The sequence below is a fragment of the Dendropsophus ebraccatus genome, chromosome 2 (assembly GCF_027789765.1).
Source record: "Dendropsophus ebraccatus isolate aDenEbr1 chromosome 2, aDenEbr1.pat, whole genome shotgun sequence".
NCBI lineage: Eukaryota > Metazoa > Chordata > Amphibia > Anura > Hylidae > Dendropsophus > Dendropsophus ebraccatus.
In genome coordinates, this window is record NC_091455.1 from 129,876,663 (window position 1) to 129,897,254 (window position 20,592).

General features: G+C 40.1%; 1 protein-coding gene across 2 annotated transcripts in view; it reads right to left on the reverse strand.

Moving 5' to 3' along the window:
- The window catches only part of PIK3R4 (phosphoinositide-3-kinase regulatory subunit 4), a 35,957-nt gene that overhangs the window by 8,246 nt on the left and 7,119 nt on the right, over window positions 1–20,592 (reverse strand). For both annotated transcript variants that reach the window (XM_069958330.1, XM_069958332.1), the window contains exons 7-18: window positions 19,328–19,501; window positions 18,398–18,543; window positions 18,080–18,283; window positions 16,498–16,699; window positions 15,322–15,509; window positions 12,952–13,162; window positions 11,691–11,856; window positions 10,905–11,069; window positions 8,664–8,875; window positions 7,894–8,040; window positions 5,762–5,862; window positions 2,919–3,007 (exon numbers count right to left, since the gene is read on the reverse strand). In XM_069958330.1, the coding sequence (XP_069814431.1) occupies window positions 2,919–3,007; window positions 5,762–5,862; window positions 7,894–8,040; window positions 8,664–8,875; window positions 10,905–11,069; window positions 11,691–11,856; window positions 12,952–13,162; window positions 15,322–15,509; window positions 16,498–16,699; window positions 18,080–18,283; window positions 18,398–18,543; window positions 19,328–19,501 (2,005 nt within the window). The remainder of the gene's footprint in view (window positions 1–2,918; window positions 3,008–5,761; window positions 5,863–7,893; window positions 8,041–8,663; window positions 8,876–10,904; window positions 11,070–11,690; window positions 11,857–12,951; window positions 13,163–15,321; window positions 15,510–16,497; window positions 16,700–18,079; window positions 18,284–18,397; window positions 18,544–19,327; window positions 19,502–20,592) is intronic.

A 20,592-nucleotide genomic window follows, 5' to 3' on the forward strand; every position in this document is an offset into this window, starting at 1 on the left:
TTTACTGCCTAATTGTGAATACTTTCCTCCAGCCCCTGTAGGGTTAAAATGCTCATTATACCCCTAGATTAGTTCTTTAAGGTGTGTAGTTTCCAAAATGGGGTCACTTATGGGGGTTTTCAGGATACCAGACTTCTAAATCCATTTAAAAAAAGAACTGGTCCCTAAAAAAAATCAGTTTTGGAAACGTTCACGAAAATGTGATAATTTGCTGATGAATTTCTAAGCCCCGTAACACCCTAAAAAAGTAAAATATGTTTACCAAATTATGCCAGAATAAAGAAGACATATTGGTAATGTGACTTAGTAACTAATTTATGTGCTAAGACTTTCTTTTTTTAGAAGCAGAGAATTTCAAAGTTCATAAAATGCTAATTTTTTAAATTTTTCATGATATTTTGATGTTTTTCACAAAAAACACACAAAGTAGTGACCAAATTTTGCCACTAACATAAAGTGCCATATGTGACGAAAAAACAATCTCAGAATCGCTAGCATACGTTAAAGGGAACCAATCACACACAAATTGGCCATAAAGATAAGGAAACGTGCTGGTACATCAGCCAGCACGCTTCCTAACCATCCCCCTGTCCCCTCCGTCCCATGAACATTCAGCCCGCAAAGTTAGTTTAATAGTGTCCCGCGCTGTATGCAAATTACCATCTAAGTAGTCAAGGTGGGCGGGCGGCTGGTCAAGTAGTCCCGGTGGGCGGGGGCTTCGTCATGTAGTCACAGGCTCCTGGGCCGCCTCCGGTGCTGTAATCACGCCCCTCCGGGCGTGTTGTAAAGCGGCTCCTGGTGATGTCACTCGGGGGGGCCGGCATTGCACGTCGGCCACGCCGACGTCTTTACTAAGCTGCGCATGCGCAGTGCAGCCTAAGAAGACGCTGCTGTACTGCGCTTGCGCGGCGTAGTACAGCAGCGGCTTCACCCATTGTACTGCGCACGCGCAGCTTAGTAAAGACGTCGGCGCGGCCGACGTGCAATGCCGCCCCCCCCCGAGTGACGTCACCAGGAGACGCTTTACAACACGCCCGGAGGGGCGTGATTACAGCACCGGAGGCGGCCCAGGAGCCTGTGACTACATGACGAAGGCCCCGCCCACCGGGACTACTTGACCAGCCGCCCGCCCACCTTGACTACTTAGATGGTAATTTGCATACAGCGCGGGACACTATTAAACTAACTTTGCGGGCTGAATGTTCATGGGACGGAGGGGACAGGGGGATGGTTAGGAAGCGTGCTGGCTGATGTACCAGCACGTTTCCTTATCTTTATGGCCAATTTGTGTGTGATTGGTTCCCTTTAAAGCATCACTGAGCTATAAGAGCATAAAGTGAGACAGGTCAGATTTTGAAAAATTAGCCTGGTCATTAAGGCCCAAACTAGCTACAGCACGAAGGGGTTAAGTATCTAGCTGTAACCAGTAAAAAAATAAATTATACATATATATACACTCACCGGCCACTTTATTAGGTACACCTGTCCAACTGCACGTTACCACTTAATTTCTAATCAGCCAATCACATGGCGGCAACTCAGTGCATTTAGGCATGTAGACATGGTCAAGACAATCTCCTGCAATTCAAACCGAGCATCAGTATGGGGAAGAAAGGTGATTTGAGTGCCTTTGAACGTGGCATGGTTGTTGGTGCCAGAAGGGCTGGTCTGAGTATTTCAGAAACTGCTGATCTACTGAGATTTTCACGCACAACCATCTCTAGGGTTTACAGAGAATAGTATGAAAAAGAAAAAACATCCAGTGAGCGGCAGTTCTGTGGGCGGAAATGCCTTGTTGATGCCAGAGGTCAGAGGAGAATGGGCAGACTGGTTTGAGCTGATAGAAAGGCAACAGTGACTCAAATAGCCAACCGTTACAACCAAGGTCGGCAGAAGAGCATCTCTGAACGCACAGTACGTCGAACTTTGAGGCAGATGGGCTACAGCAGCAGAAGACCACACCGGGTGCCACTCCTTTCAGCTAAGAACAGGAAACTGAGGCTACAATTTGCACAAGCTCATCGAAATTGGACAGTAGAAGATTGGAAAAACGTTGCCTGGTCTGATGAGTCTCGATTTCTGCTGCAACATTCGGATGGTAGGGTCAGAATTTGGCGTCAACAACATGAAAGCATGGATCCATCCTGCCTTGTATCAACAGTTCAGGCTGGTGGTGGTGGTGTCATGGTGTGGGGAATATTTTCTTGGCACTCTTTGGGCCCCTTGGCACCAATTGAGCATCGTTGCAACGCCACAGCCTACCTGAGTATTGTTGCTGACCATGTCCATCCCTTTATGACCACAATGTACCCAACATCTGATGGCTACTTTCAGCAGGATAATACGCCATGTCATAAAGCTAGAATCATCTCAGACTGGTTTCTTGAACATGACAATGAGTTCACTGTACTCAAATGGCCTCCACAGTCACCAGATCTCAATCCAATAGAGCATCTTTGGAATGTGGTGGAACGGGAGATTCGCATCATGGATGTGCAGCCGACAAATCTGCGGCAACTGTGTGATGCCATCATGTCAATATGGACCAAAATCTCTGAGGAATGCTTCCAGCACCTTGTTGAATCTATGCCACGAAGAATTGAGGCAGTTCTGAAGGCAAAAGGGGGTCCAACCTGTTACTAGCATGGTGTACCTAATAAAGTGGCCGTTGAGTGTATATATGCGGCGCAACACATTTACATTTACTTACAGATGAAAAGACCTAACCTAAAACAAACATACAAACATTGCACACTGTAAGCCCTGATGGACAGGGTCCTCTCTCCCTATGCAACAGTCTGTCATCTGTCATTTACTTTATTTATGTCTATTGTTCTTGATTTAGCATTATGACTTATCATATGTACAGTGTTTTGGAGCCAATTGTCATCTAAAAAAAAATGATAATAATAACGTACCTTATCTTCATATCGGACCCTGCAGTCAATAATATAGGGTTGCCATCAGCTGGACTGCAGTAAATTCCATGAACACTGTGTGGTGAAGGCTGTGTAAAGGGATGATAAAATAATTACATGATTATTTTATCAAGAATAATATGGAGTAATACATACAAATACGTAGAAATATAAAACAAATGATTGTGTATCTATAGGAGAAATGATCATATATATAGTTTTATTGTATCCTACCGTACTTTATTACCTTGTATTAACCCTTTCCCCCGTATGTATTCTGAGCCTTAATAACCAAAGCAAAATTCAATATTTTGTCAAGTCTTTCTTTAAAACGGCAGGTTTTAAATTTGTGGCAATTTCATATAGTCCCATTTTTTTTTTTAGGAGAAACAGGGCTTTCATATAGAGGCATAAATGTTCTTAAAAAACATTATGTTTTTACTTCCACGTGCCTCTAGATTTTTTTCTATATTTGTTCTTATTACATGGATACCAAATATGAGCACTTTTTTCTTACTCGGTTTTTGGCTTGGTCTACACTGAGGGGTGTCTACTTCAGCCTAGTGATGACTTTCAAGCTCCATGTTGTCTTTGTCAAGGCCCTGTGGTGCCAGACCATAAAAATATCCCTTAAAAGTTAGCCCACTTAAGAAAGAGGAAACTTCAGGATATTTATGAATGGCCTTCTAGATTTTTGTCAAAATTTTGTTAAATTCAAACATAAAATTTGAGAATTTTTTCCCCCTATAAAATGTATAACTTTAGATATTCATACATTCCACACAGCATAGGTTACTAGCCAAAAAGACCAAAGAACACATTTTCCTATGCCTCCTGTGTATAATGATACCAAACATGCATTTTGTTCTTACTGGGCCCTTGGTACAACCTACTTTGAGGGTGCCTATTTAAAGGGGTAGTGCACCAAAAAATTTTTTCTTTCAAATCAACTGCTGCCATGAAGTGCCAGAGATTTGTAATTTACTTCTAAAAAATCTCAAGCCTTCCAGTACTTATTAGCTGCTGTACGCCCAGCAGGAAGTGGTATTATTTCCAGTCTGGAGAGCAGGAGAGGTTTTCTATGGGGATTTGCTCCTTCTCTGGACAGTTCCTGACATGGACAGAGGAGGCAACAAAGAGCACTGTGTCAGACAGGAAAGAAAACACCACTTCCTGCTGGACACACAGCAGCTGATAAGTACTGGAAGGCTTGAGATTTTTTAATAGAAGTAAATTACAAATCTCTGGCACTTCATGGCAGCAGTTGATTTGGAAGAAAAAAATTTTGGGTGCACTACCCCTTTAGGCCAATGGATGATTTTCAAGCACCATATTGTATTGTCTTATTGCATTGAGCTAAAATAAAGCCTATGTCGCTAGTTTCATATTCTAGTCAGGAAGAAACTCATCCCTAAAAATAGCAATCTTACAGGCTTTTTTGTGAATGCTAAGGATATAATGGGAATAATTAAAAAAAAAATCCTGATAATTGTAAAGCCTGTTGGTATTTAATTCTGGCAGGTTCTCATTAAGGGTCCATTTACACAGAAAGATGATCTGACAGATTGAAGATTTGAAGCCAAAATCAAGAACAGACTATAAACAGAGATCAGGTCATAAAGGAAAGCCTGAGATTTCTCCACTTTTTAAATCCATTCCTGGCCTTGGCTTCAAATCGTTGGCACATAATCTGTCAGATCATCTTTCTGTGTAAATAGACCCTTACTTTAGAAACACATATTGCTAAAATCTGAAAATTATAATTTATTACATAATCCCCCCCCCCAAAAAAAAAAAAAATTAGACGAATTAGCAGGTTAGACAAATCTAACCTGCTGATCACATTCCCTTCCTATTGCAGGTCCTGCCAGACATCTCAGGGCACAGAGAAACAGTGCAGCTGCAGTCACAGGATCAGAGAGGCTGGCAGCCACCTGTTTCAACAAAGATGTGATTGCTGCTATTGCAAATTTAAAGTAAGCACACAATTCATAATTGACATTGCTAAAGGGGTATTCTTACTTCCTAAACTTTTATAATTGTTAGATAATGCAAAAGGAAGAAAGTTTTCAATTGCTTCCTTTTGCAGAAGTGCCAGGTTTTCTGCCCCTTCCGTTGACAGCTTGTTGCCCAGATTACCAACCACCACTCTGTGATTGGTGGCTCGGACCTGGGAGAGCGCACTTCAGCTTGTGAATACAGACAGACAGCTTCTGTGACACCTTCTCAGATCATGGATGGCTCCAAAGATTGGGAATTGTGCCTGGAGGCATCTGGAACCTCAGTGGGGGCACAAAGTAGCGGAGCTACACGTTGTATGTGTATGAATGGAATCCCAGCTGGAGCGTATACACATCCGCACAAAAAACTGACATGTCATTAATTTGATAGCAGCCGCACAGAGCATGTCAGTTCACACAATGAAGCGTGCGGCTCGGGCAGCATGCACCATTGTGTGCAGCGGTGAATTGGGATGCGGGTGCACACTGATGCACCCGCATCTCAATTCATCAGAAAAGAAGATCATCCAGCCGCTACTGCGGTATGGATGATCGGGTCGGTGTTTTACAACGTGTGAACATGGCGTAATTATGTAATCTATGTTGTTTTGCACTCGGGTGTTAAATTTAATACTAAAATGATCTAATACAATTTATTTAAACTGAACAGGGGGAAGGGCTAAATTGAGTCACCGGAGATAGAAGTCATAGCCAGGGAAGCACGGACGTCACAGGCATAAAAAATAAACTTGTTATAAAACCAGCAGTAATGATATCTACAACTTGCATATTTGTGCTAGATTAAACAAAACCTACTGCATCAAAGAATACATAAAACCATACCTGCAATTCTGAGAGTGGAGGAGCATTGCTGGCCCATAATGTGAATCTTCTATCTCCAGTCTCCATGTCCCACATAGAGACTTCATTATTGCCCTGAACAGCTAGGGGCAGACAAAAAAAGAGAGAAGCCTAAGTCTGTATCTGTATAAGAACAATATCATATTTCTTCTTTTTCTACCTATGTATATGTCCCATAAAAGAGAGATGGACAAAAAGGGAATCTGCAACTAAAAAAGGATGAAAAAGTCATTTATCTGAACTGTCATCTCTTATATGAGCTCTGCACAGTCTTCAACTATTACATATATAAGAGGTTGTTCCATCTCAGACTCTGCTAGGTAAGGCCTTTTATTCACAAACATTTTAACTCCTTCAGGACTGGGCCAACTTGGCTAATTTTTCAGATCTGACTTGTGTCTCTTTATGTGTTCATAACCTTGGGATGTTTTACTAATCCAAGTGATTCACAACTTGTTTAGTGACACACTGTACTTTATGTTAGTGGTAAATTTTGGTTGCTTCAAACTCTGTTCCATAGCACATCATCCATATTTACCGACTGTGCACAGAATGTGAGAATAAGGCCTAAATGAGACAGAGCTCAAAACATGAAGAAGTGAGGAAATCTCTCCATTATAGTTCTTCTCTCATGGAAAGACTGACAAAAACACTCAGTGTGACCCCAGCTTTTCAGAAGGGTACTGAAAATATCAAACATGAATAACCTTTCCTCAGGCTGTCTGTGTTGCTTTTTACCCTTGTAGTAAGTGTATGTTTGCTAAAAATCCAATCCCTACACAAACTGCAAGTAGAGAGTTTATTCCAGAAAAAAAAAAGTTCTTTAGCTCCTTCAGTATCATGCAATTTGACCTTTTGAGTTAAACAGAAGTCACACTACATTCAGGAAATTAAAAAATCAAAAAGCATGAATGCCAGAGAATTTATTTTAGATTAACAGGAACTACTTAGCGGATTTTCCAGCATGCCATTGAAAGACACAGAAGTTAAGTGATTAAGTAATAAGCAGCTGTTTGGCATTAACATTAGACCTTTGGTAAAAGGCAAGAATCCAATTAAAATGGATAAAGTGACAGATGACCCAACTTTATTATCAGAGAAGAACCTTTAAAATGACCAAAAACACATACTTGGCAATGTAACTGCAAGACATGAGACCTAACTGCCTGTGAAAGGAGAAATAATGATAATCGTGTCTGTGCTACAGGACTTTCCTGCCTAACAAAGGTAATTAGAAAAAGGCAGAGGGGAAATTACACGTCACTTTACGGCAGTTAACACTAATAATTAATAGCGGGGCTGCCTCTTGTTCTCTCAGAGCATATGGACATCATAGAGTGGGGATTCATGCATTATTCAGCCATTCATTTGAAATAAATGGGTGTATAATGCTACATTTCTCAAGCAGGAAAGTAAGTAACGTTTTTTTTATGTACCCCCTCCCTCCCAAAGCTACGCATATTAAATAAAAAAGAAATAGATTTGAAAACTTCTACTACTAGCAATGGTGGTTTAAGCCAGCAATGCTTTAATACAGTACAGGAATATTTGTAGCACATACAGGACTTTCAGGGTAAATCCATACTTTAAGAGAACTTATCATTGCCATCTTGGTGACATCACTTGCATTCCAGCGCTAGTATGCAGTGATGTCACCAAGATGCCGGTGCCTGGCCTTACAGCACCGCTACAGAAGATAAAGTAAAGTTTTAGATATAGACCACAAAGGCAGTCTGTATCTTCATAAATAGACTGAGAAGTACAGAAACAGTTAGAAATACAGATTGATCTCACACTGGATAACGCAAGATTACTTTGTATTGACGTAGCAAAGGGTCATGGGAGCCCTTACTGCCGCTCTCCATGCCAAGAAGTTCTGGGTTCGCGTCAACTCTTTTAAGGAGAGCCAGCACGAGCCCATACAGAAAAGTATAAATTAAACGCAAGCCCAAAAGTAATGAATCCTATTTGTAAAAAGGAAGTATTCCACTTAGTAATTAAAAGAATAACAAAATGTTAAAAAATCCCCCTTAAAGTCAATACAACTGGCAACATTAGCTATATATTATATATATATAAATTCATACTTTTAAACAAATACGAAAAGCTCTTACCAGCTATGACCCAAGATTGATACATTGTATGCATGCTCAAAGGATGCATTAGGAGACGCCGAATTCTTGCCCTGGCTGGATGAGTATGGCTGGATATTGGCAACTGAAACCTCATGTCCCAGCATGCCATAGTTCCACTACTGGTTCCTGAATTTAAAAAAAAACAAAAAAAACACAACAACATAAAACAGCAATGAATATTTTTTTTAATTTGAACTGCAATAAGCAATCAACTAGTAAAAGCTGTAAAACTTATAAGGGGACTCATAGTTCCCAGCTACTTTGACAGAATGTTTATCAATAACCCTTCAAAAAAAAAAAAAAAAAGAAAAAGGAGAATCACTATCCATAAGATATGGAATAATTAGCTGATCAGTGGAGGTCACATCCGAAAATGTGAACAAACTGTCCTCAGAATGAATGGTATGCACCGTACATGCACTCCTACTGTTCCATTCATTCACAGCCTCCCTACCCCTTTGCATAAGCCACAGAGTATACTAACAAAAGTGTCCCACATGAAGAATATGGTCTGGATATGATCATTATGTCTATGTCCAAGGAGCTTGCTGTAAAGCTCATCATTAAATGCTGTTAAAACCAGGGCTGTAGAGTCGGTAAGTCCCTGATTGTGGGCATTTCTGTGTGGGGCCATGACATCACACCATCGGGAGCCTGGCAGGGGACCGGGAGCCGTGATGCTGCACTGGGGGGATGCGTAAATAGGACTTCTTTATATTGATAGTATACAGACATTAAAAGAAGCTTACCAATACACAGCCAGCATTGGTGGATATCCACTGCAAACGATGTTATTAGCCCTAATCGCAAATCATGTTTCAGTGTCCAGGCATTACTAGAAGATCGAAGATCCCACCCAATCAAAGATCCATTGACTGTGGCATAGGCAAGCACAGACTGGGATCCTGAATTGAACTGATGCATATCTACTACACAGCCATCTTCTCGCAGATCCATACACCTTAGTGCAAAAAAAAAGAAAGGAAAAAAAAATACAAAATTTACACGTGTATAGTATCCATATGAGTATAGGAAACTGTAAAGGATTGCTATAAGTGTGGGTACTTTGTATAAATGTATTTGGGGGAAATATATATTCTATGTGTATATTGTCTATGTGCTGTAGAGCAGTGTTCGAAAAGGGGGATTGTACTGCATATGCGTATGAAGGTATACATTAATTTATATGTGGATAAAGATATACACAGATAGAATGTGCACTTTTACCTTCCAATCAACGACTCCAAGCATTACAGACCTACGGAATAGCTGTCCTGGTCTGTCCAGTTTTATGACCCAACAAGACAGGAGATTCCTGTAGGACAATGGCTAGTTTCTGTCAGGTGGCCTGGATAAGATTGCATGTGTGTATGTATGCTGGGTAGCAGGGGTTTATGGGATGTATTCCTAGGTGCAGGGTTATATGTGTATGTTTGGTTAATCTGTAATCTATGGAGATTGTTATTGTATTGTATTTTGCCGTGTAGATTATAGTCATTCTCACTGTGATTTGTAGAATATTCTAGTCTGTTTAGTAAGTGTCAGTTTCTACATATTGAGTTGTGTGTTTTCTTGGTATGAGCAAATGAGGGAAGGTTATAATGAGGGACAGACATATACAAATATTTTTACCCCCTCAAAACCCTTTAACAGGAAATAAAAAGTAAAGACTGACATTTTATACGTCAATAGTATAATAGTTTGAAGTAAAAAGGATTACAAGTCTAGAGTTGAAACTAAAATGTAAAAATAAATGTTAATCTTTGAGCATTTTTATCAGTTTTTGTACTTCAAATCCAATTAAAATCCCAACAACTTTGAAATAAAGAAAAACTATTTTCAAATGTTATGGTGTGGATACGACATCAAGACTCTGTCGGTTCATGTGATTTGGCCGCAGTGATGGCTGTATTTAGTCTACCTCCAGTTACAACTTAGAAACTATGCAATGGTAATGTTGTGTATGCTTTGTGAACACACGTGTATGGTCTTAGTGATACACCACAACCATTTTCTTGTTTCCTCGGCTTCAGTGCTCACCAAAAGCTTCAGCCTCTGCTAGGATCTGAGCAGCAGAGGTCCCACAGTTCATATGAGTGCCTAGAAGTTAGAGATGTCACACAGCCTCAGTTAGGAGTAAAGTGCAAATAGGATATCTGGTGCTCAATATTAGTGAATGGAGGCATAGACCTGTAATAGACAATATTGCAACCAGACCATAACATTATAAATGTCACTTAGGGTCCATTTACATACACAGATTATCTGACAGATATCTGACAGATTTTTGCAGCCAAAACCAGAAATGGATTTGGAAAAAAAAGAGAAATCTCAGTCTTTCCTTTTTATGACCTGTTTATAGTCCATTTCTGGCTTTGGCTGCAAAAATCTGTCAGATATGTCAAATAATCTGTGTGTGTAAACGAACCCTTAGTAGCAGACAGCATGCCTTGAAGATATAGTTCTAGAAATTTTTAAAATCGGCACATCTGTGATAAAAGATTTCAAAAAGATTCCACCTATGTGATGATACTTAAAAACGGGAGCTGCCAATGGTATATAAAACCTGTTACCATACTTTATGGGAGCCGTGGTTAGGTTTGTCTGCATTATGTGTCTGTATATGATTATTTCAGCGCCCTGCGAGTCGCCAATTGTACCCCCCGATGTATAAAAATTTAAAAATGTAATAAAATTTAGAATTAAAAAAAAAAAAAAAAAAAAAAACCTGTTACCATAATTTTAGTTTGAGGAAATTTTCCTATGATTACTCCTATGAAAGCCACACTCAAAGCTTTACATGCACTTTTCACTTAAATTGTATTTATTAAGCAAAACAGTAAACAATTAAAGAAAAAACAGAACGCCTGAAAAACAGCAGACTTTTCAAATTACAAATGTGGATAAAAGATAACAATTAAACCATCTCCCTTTATACATAAGATTTTGCTGAAGATTTTTATCTTTATATGGAATACTAAAAAATATACCTGCTTTGCAATGGGTGAATTTTTGGTGACTTTGGTGGTTTAGAAGCTTCAATCCCAAGAAGTTGTACATTGCCATTGTCTGAAGCCACTGCTAAGTAATGCGATCCCTGGCAAAACGTCAACGTTTTAACGTGTCCACCAATGCGAGAATATGTCAATATTGACCTAAATCACAAAATGAGAATTCGATGATACATGGTAACTAACGTAGCAGTTATAAAAACACAAGAGAAACAGGATATAGGAATAATGGGTAAATAATAGGTGAACATCCCAACATCCTGGAGCATTTACTCACTGAAGTAAAGCTCACTACATACACAAACCTCTAAAAAATAAAAGGCACAATTTGATTTGGCAACAACTTTATGAGGAGAGGCTGGAAAGTGCCCTGCTCCTCATGCTAAAATGTAGAGATCCTTAAAGCGTTACTTTTGCTTAAAAATAAACTTTTTATTTGTCACACAGACATGTCAAAGCTTTCATCAGCCAGGGCCTGGGTGTTCAGACTCCCGACAATTGTTAGAGTTGGACGAAGCACTTGGCTGAGAGCTTGACTCCCCAGCTTGCTCCTCTGTCTTATTTAGTAGTAGGGCTTTATAGGTTTACTACAGAACCTGACTACTGCAATGAGACAGGGAGAACAATTCATTCACATGCTTCTCCTGAATCTATCAATTCTGTGTCAAAGGTTTCTCTTAAAGTGCAATAACGCTTTAATGTATTAGCTAGATTTTTGTCAAATTAATCACTGAACAATTATTATTTGGCCTCCCTATTTTATACCTTGTTGTTGTAGTTTTTCCCTCCATTTTCTGACTATTCCAGATTTTTACTGTTCCATCATTTGAGCAAGTGGCAAAAATGGAATGTTCATCGGAGACACGGATCCTGTTCACTGGGCCTTTATGTTCATGTAAATGTGCTACCAGCAAGCCCTTGGGGTGCCATCCTAGTAAAGGGGAAAAACACACAAGCATTGTCAAAAAGGATATTTATGGGTTTCCAAATCTTAAAATGGCAAAATATATTAAGAAAATTTACCTAAGAATTTAATATAACATTCCTACAAAACTGTAAGAAACCCCAAGCTTGTTACAACCCAGAAAGGTTAACCAAAGCAACAGGGTCCAACAGAGTATATACGCATTACTAAACCCTGTAGGTTGTAACCCTGTCAGCAGTCCACACCCTCTAACTTAAAGAGAATGTACCAGCAGGTACATCATTTTAAATTTTTACATCAATAGACCGGCGCCAGGATGCCAGTGCCACGGTCCTTTTTTTGAACCACGGCCCGGTTCCAATGCATGGCGCCAGTCTATTCCCAGTCACCGTCCTGGCCCGCCCCCGGTGGGAGGAAACCTACCTTGGTTCCGGTGCCGGTCTATTGATAAAATCTTAAAGCGATGAACCTGCTGGTACATTCACTTTAAGGGAGCCATACACATTTGTTCGGCTAATTGCTCTCTATTCCTGAACCCTTTCCCACATGTGAAATTTCACATTATTCATGTGTTCTGAATGGAGGGAGGAGGGATAAGTTGCTGCAAGACCTTTTTGGCAATAACTTATCTTTCCGAGAAAAGAAGAACTGTCCTAGGTAACTGAGCATCACTTTACCAAAGTCATTTGATAGAAGGCCCCAAAATACAGGAGACAGAAGGCCAGTCCTGCCAAAATCTTTGAGTTTGGCCAATGTGTATGGGAGCCTTGCAAAACAATTGGAGGCAAGAAAAGCTACTTCCCATCTTTATGGTGATTTACAAAGTTTAGCTAGAGTACAGAGGGTAAAATCACTACAATTCAGCCTACAACTGGACATGACAAGATGATTCTTTAAAATCTGGAAATTTGGTCAAAACGGTAAAACTTTTAATATACGATAGATAAATGTGAGAAGATCACATTGGTGTTTATCATCTCAGACCCACAATGATTTCCATAATGAAGTCAGTATATACAGTACAAGTGGTAAAACTGTAGGGTATATAACAATATGTGATAATATCAGAACTACACAGCATTATCAGCAGAATTCATATACCTGTTGGAGGCGGCTTACTCTCCCATTCCGCACTCTCCATCATGTACTTTGCTAACCTCTCTGCATTGCACTGCTCCCGCTTCTGTTGTACGAGTTGCTGAAGTTCACTCTTACATGTAGTCATGCGGATTTGTAAAGCTGAAGGCTGAGATGTGCTAGTGTATATCTGCAAGGTGGGTCTCCTTGACTGGATTCCTACTCCTTCAGATGTCTATGACAGATGGAATAAAACATATTAGTTAAGATTTTTGTGTAATAAAAAGGTCACAGCTCTGCTCAAGTTATGCTCAACATGGAATTATTCCAAAAAGAGTACAGTATTTGAATGGTCATTGGTGTTGTTGATTTGTTTTCTGACAAAATTTTGCAACTTTCTAAACAGTTTTCATTAGAAACTTCCTACCATTTAGCTGTTACTCAGAAAGATTAGAAAAATCCCTCCTCATAATCCCTCCTCCGCATAACAGCATGGAGAGCAGGGGAGATGTGCACTGCAGGAGTGGGATGTGTTCAGATAGAATACATTGAGGGCAGCTCATGCAGGCTGTAGATAGGCAGGAAAGCACACACAAAGAAATCTGCAGAGGACAATCACAGGGGCTGTGTACAAGAGTAGGCAGAACAGCACAGAGCACACATCCTGCCTGTATCACTAGGAGGAAACACCCACATGAGAATTTAAACCCAAAGCAGGCTCCAAACTGATTATCACTGAATCTAACTAAATGATTGATGATTGCAGACTGGAATTTAGTGCAACACCTCTTAACCCAAGGAAACTACTAACATATGTACATTATTAAGGTGTCCACAGCCTTTAAAGTATATTTATTAGGTCTCCTATACTTCCAAAGTCATGTCCTTTGAGTCATGCTTCCTCTGTCCACACACTGCCCAGCCAGTTAACACTGAGAATTCAGCAAGGAAAGTGTTCTGCCCGGAATCACCTCTGTCGAAATTCATTTTTCATTTAATGAAATTCATTCATTTTTTCCAATCCTGTGCTAAATTTCTGTGAGTATTCCACACTGATTCCACAAGTATTTTGCACTGATTTCGCACTAAAACATTTCAAACCAGAAACTCACTTTTTAATTCATTTCAATGTGATTCTGCCAGCGTCAATTCTAGAGATGAGCGAACCTCGAGTCGATTCGAACCCGAACGTTCGGCATTTGATTAGCGGTGGCTGCTGAACCTGGATAAAGCCCTAAGGCTATGTGGAGAACATGGATATAGTCATTGGCTGAATCCATGTTTTCCAGACAACCTTAGAGCTTTATCCAAGTTCAGCAGCCCCAGCTAATCAAATGGCAAAAGTTCGGGTTCGGATCGACTCGAACCCGAACCTGGTTCGCTCATCTCTAGTCAATTCTTCTGGCAGAAAGCGCATCCGCCACAGAAAATTTCTCACGGAAATTCCGCTGTGTGAACGGCAAATTCCGTTGAACTCAATGGAATTTGGCTCTGCACTTAATTTTGAGGAGTAATTTTCAGTGAGGAATCAGTGCTGATTTCTCAGTCTGAACTGACATAAGGTGGCAGCATTTACACAGTTCCGATAGCATCTACACAGTTTTACATGAAAATATTAAATTATAATTATATTATCTCAAGATCAATGTCAAATTTGCTGTCACATGCTGACCTCAGACAGGGTAACATAGCAGACCTAACAGAGACACATTACATGGTAGTCTGTAAGGATTACCCACAAAGCTGATTCTTTCTTAAAGGGGTAGTGCAGTGTAAAACAACATTGTAATGTGTGTTATTTATGTGAATGGCCCCCTTCCCCATGTTTCCACTCCCCGACGCTTGACCCAGAAGTGTAATACTGCATACTCACAGAATCGACCCCTTTAGTCCCGGCAGCCATCTTGGGACGATTACTTCACTCTTCAGGAGGCCGGCTTGACTGTTCCAGCCCTCCCTCATGCCGGCCCTCGTCCAGCACATCATCAGCTGCTCAGCCTCGATTGGCTAAGCATAACAGTTTTGTAATAGCGCATGTTGAAAAGCAACGATCAGCCGACATGCACAATATCAGCTGATCGTACAATGTGTGCAACGATGGTCTGCTGCACATTGCTCCATGTAATAGGAATAATGGTAGAAGAGTGTCAGTGATCATTGGGGTGGCCCATCCCCCACGGCTCCTCCCACTGCTCCCCAGCTAGCTGTCTGTGCGTTTAATAGCACGGGCAGTGAGCGGGGAAAGAGGGGGAAGAGAGTGCTGACCTGACAGGTTGGCGCTTGCTTCCCACGGATTATCGTGCCATGTAAGATGGCCTTTAAAGTTCCACAAAAAATATATCTATCTAACACACAAAACAAGAACAGACCTGTTATGTTGAGTTCTGAATGTACCTGTGGTGAGGATGACAAGGGGGCATTAATAGTAGCAGAGGACTCGGAGCGCAGGGGTTTTGTGGCTTCCTGGTCAGCAGGAGGCAAAGTTCTTGGGACAGTCTGGGCTATATTTGCTGGCTCCATTGCACCAAACATGCTTTTCCACTCTTCATTTACATTGGAATCTTGCTTTACATGTTTTCGTGCTAGAATGTAAAGGATGCAATAAAATCAGTGTCTATCAAATGTGGAAATCTAAACTCTGGCTTCACATATAAAGATACTGAAGATATCCATTGACCTTTGATATCCAAGTGTGTAGTTTTTTCACAACACGTAAATCACAATAGATGAGATTTTAGCTTTTACCGCAAAGCTACTGTATATAAAGCATACTGTATATTTATCACCATAGGTATGACTTATAAGACATATGGCTGTGTAAGAATTATATGTATTAGTAGAAAAACTTAAACAAACTCTTCAGCTTTTACGTAAAACTTCATAAACTTTATTTCATCCTTTTATGAAGTTTTACCTAAAAGCTGAAGAGTTTGTGGAAGTTTTTCTACTAATATATATATATATGTTCACCTTGAAGTCCAAAGGAAGGTCTTCGTGCTTACTAACTAATATATTGTGGGACTAACATCATACTAATTTGAGGTGCCGACTTCTGCTATATTTGCTTCTTCTGTATGAATTATATGGGTCAAAAGCAGACTTCTGTGACCCCAAAACACATACAATACACCATCAATACATTCCACAGGACAAAAAAAAAGTTGTAAGCAAGTCAATCTTATTTGTCTAACATGATTACTATAAGTTAGAAAACACACATAAAAAGGGAAACTCTGCAATCACACACACAAAAGAGGCTTCCTGAAACTTGTCATAAGGTAAAATACCCAACACAGAAAGTGTTACTAACCAATAACCCTCTTGTATGTATAGTTTCAGACTTGCCATTTTTAGGACTGTTTTTGGGAAGGACCATGTTACCCCTTCTACTGATGCCCAGTGGAACTCATTGTGCTTGTCCATTTTCCATGAAAGGAACTAAACAAGCATATACCTGGTGCAATATCTGGTGGTTGAATAACCATCCTCCAGCAATTATCCTACAGAATGACACACAAATAACATAACAAGCAGGGGTTAAATGTCAGCTACTAGGGTGATACGACTTACTGCGCTTGTCCTCTGTGTCCAGTTTGGTTTTCACAAGATCAGCTTGTCTTCCACTGATACCCAATGTCTGGAGGTCAATGACTCCTTTAAGAGAACTCTCATGAATGTGACTCTGATCTGCTACATTTGCCTTGGCTTTGTTGGACTTTAACATAAAATCCTTTAGTGCCAAAAGCTTATCTTCTTCATCTTCTGTCATTCCCTAAATGAGTAAGATGGAAATAATTGACATGAGAAATATGTAGGAAGAAGAGTAAATGTGAATCCTCCTTCAAGGCTCAACCACTGCTTTATTAAGTCACAGACTTCACATCAGACATTGTATGTCATGTTATAGCAGCAAGTGGCAAACTGCATCATCACATAGCTTTTACCTTCAGTTTTTGTCACTTCCTGAACCCTACCTTACATTGACAATAAGGCTCTGTTCATGCTGCAGACACAGTTTCTATTGTACTGGAATCCATGATGGAAGTGAGAGACCCATAAAAGAATACATGGCAGCCCATTACAAGGACCCCATTTACTCACTTGGAATAGACTCGCATGGGTCTCCAAACTCTGGCCCTCCAGCTGTTGCAAAACTACATTTCCCATCAAGCCTGGACAGCCAGATCCAAAGCTTTAGCTGTCCAGGCATCATGGGAGTTGTGGTTTCGCAACAGCTGGAGGGCCGCAGTTTGGAGACCCATGGAATAGAGGAATAGCACTACATGCTGCGTTAGCTCTGGTGTATGCACATAACGTGGGGAGCAAATCCTCCATTGTGAACATGGGCTAGAACATACAACACTTACTGGCCAAGCCTTTTTTATTCCCTCAAGAAAGCCTACAAAAGAGCTTATACCATCAATAAAGTATAGGCAATAGCAGGTAGAGGAGTTGGCACTTGCTAGGAAACCTTAAAGGAGAAGTCTGGTGAAAATTTTTATTAATGTATTATATTGTACCCCAAAAGTTATACAAATCACCAACATACACTTATTAAGGGAAATGCTTTTAAAGTGCTTTTTTCCCTGCACTTACTACTGCATCAAGGCTTCACTTCCTGGATAAAATGGTGAGGTCACGACTCCCAGAGCTGTGCGGGCTTTGGCTGCTGGAGAGGATGATGGCAGAGGGATGCTCAGTGTCCCTCCAGTGCCCTGTGTCCCTTAGTGTCCCTCTGCCATCATCCTCTCCAGCAGCCACAGACTGCACAGCTCTGGGAGTCGGGTCGTGACATCACCATTTTATCCAGGAAGTGAAGCCTTGATGCAGTAGTAAGTGCAGGGAAAAAAGCACTTTATGTGCATTTCCCGTAATAAGTGTATATTGGTGATTTGTATAACAATACTTAAATAACAATACTTAAATTAGTGATGGGCAATAAAATACTTAAAAAAAATTTTTTGCCGGACTTCTCCTTTAAGCTTATGTGTGCAGGTGGACCTTGTAGATAATGCAGGGTTTCACCCCTTGTTGCAGATTATTCTCATTGCTGGATATTATCAATAAAGTCCAGTAGGAAAATACTTTTTATGTCCATACTAGACCATCACAGGTCACTAGCTGGGCAGCTGTGGCTTTAATATTTCTATACCTGTGACAGCAGTTTCTTTAAGAGCTGCGCAACAGCTGGATCTTCAGTAGGTAGACACTCCAGAAGAGTACCATTCCTCTTTTTCTGACGCATTTGTAGATGTCTAAAGAGACTGGCGATGTCCTTTGATCGCAGAGCATAGTCAAATATTGACCGGCTTACAGGTTCCTTTAACACACTCAGGAGGACAATTTCTTTGTCTATCTGCAATTGTAAAGGTAAGAAACGAAAGTTGCTGCAAACAGAACTACGGTTATAAGCACATCATAATCTGGCTTTGATGCAGTGAACTGACTTCCTGACATGCATAGGACCTACCTGAATGATAGGCTGGGTAATAAATGGGTTTAGGTATGGCATTAACTTACAGTACACATCAGCAATGTTTAACTGCTGAGCAACTGTAGTAATAAAGCCCACAGCTCCATAGCGTATCCATAGGTTTGGGTGGCACAAAAAGGGTGCTGAAAGATAAAGCACAAAGAAATTTCATTTAAAACCTTACAACAGCAGATTACATTCACAAGGGTGAAATCCATGCCCCTCCATGTGGCACAGTTATTTCTCATTCTCTTTTATTTTAGGGGACAGGACCTAAGCTGGTCTGTTTGCTAGCAGTACTCACAAATCAGTACTTGTCTAACCAATGACAAGACAACACTTACTGATAAAAGTGCACTGAACAGCCTGGTACTGTGCTTGGAAGCAAGTTATGCGAAAGTACCTACTGATGGCATGTGGAGGGTTACTGATGCACTTTGCAAGGTTTTATGTCAACAGAAAGGGAAAAAAAACTGCAGTAGCACGGCTAGAAAGGCTTTACAGTAAGCACTGAAATACTGCAAGAGGAAGGAGCGGGGTGGGAAAATTACATTCAGGAGGCTGCATCATTTACATACAGTAGTACCTCACATTACTGTGCTTAGATATTAGTTCTCTGATGTCATCCAAAAGTTAATTGTGTTTTTTAGGTATTTTATGTAAATATTATGTATTGTATAGGTTTTACACAATCTAAGCAATTTCATAAGCACAAGAAAACATTTCTCCTAGCTATTCATTAATCTATAGAACAATCAATATAGATAAAATAGTGATATAGTAAGTGATATATTAAGTATACAATGCATGTAGTGTGGGGGCAAATGTGCTTATGTGATGTTTAGCATTTGTATAATACAAAGAAATTTACAGTAGCAAGAAATTAGTAAGTAAGGCTATGCTGTGATATATATAAATGATACATACCAATGTCACAAGAGAATTCATAGATATGGGGTTTCTGAAGAAGTCCCAGCTGGCACATACAGGTGAGAGCATTAAGAGCCTTAAATATCACAAACTCTTCTACATCGCTAAGTCCCTGCTGGAGAAGTGGTTTTAGGATGGAAGAACTCTGCCACCCCACATATGCAGCAACACCTGGAAGATGGCAGAGAGGTTGCAGACACATTAGAAGATGGCTTTTACATAAGAAACACTGTCTGAGGGTTTGGGTTAAAATACCAGAGTAACCAATGAGATGTTATGGTGAGAAATGTACTGTTTTAAAACTTTACAGAAATGCATTTTTATGATGGTAACTAAACTTGTAAAGTTTATCTTACATGTGAATAGAAGCACTGCCCAAATAAGTCTAAGGGAGACAATAAGTCCAACATTTTTTGCCATGGGCTTAAATATGTCCCCGCAGTGCTGATGGTTCGCACATTTATGTAGAGGCGTACTGCCTATACATAAATCCCACGCACACGGGAAACCTACACCAGCTCAGAGCTGGCATAGGTTTCCTTATTTTTCTGAGCAAAAAATTATGAATTCAGCGCACCCAGAGTCGACACCCCCATTTCACCTCCTCCTCTTCCCCCTGGCGTAACAGGCGTAAAATAGTGAGATACAAAAATATATTCCTAAAACAGGCGTTTGCGTATAAATTAATTCTCATCTGCCCACTTTATGTAAATCCCCCCCCCCCAAAATGTCTAAGAAATTAGATTAATAAGTATCTTTGGTTTGGACAGTCCTTATGTACTGAATATAAATACACCGCTATTCTATCTGGGGAATTAAGAAATGGGTGGTAAAAACGAATGCAGTTGTAGGCCAACCTACAGCATCAGTTTTACATTGACTTATGTTATTAAAAAAAAAAAAACTGATCGAAATAGATCCTTTTTTTTTTTAACGTACACAAAGATGTGGCTGACCAGGTTTTTCTTTACGTTAAAATTAAACATTGTAAAAAGGATGCAAAAATACACTGTGGCCCTAGCCCGACAGAATAAATGGATAGTGCAGCTTTAATATCTCACCAATATATTTCACAGTAACAAATCACAAGCACAGTTAGGGTCCATTCACACGTAAAGGATCTGCAGCTGCAAATATCAATGTAACTAAATGATTCAACGCGGCATCTAATCTGCTGCAGATCCTGTACATGTGGATGGACCATAACACACAAACATAATCAGAGACCTGACTGGCTGCTACAGGCAACTACTTCCTTTCAG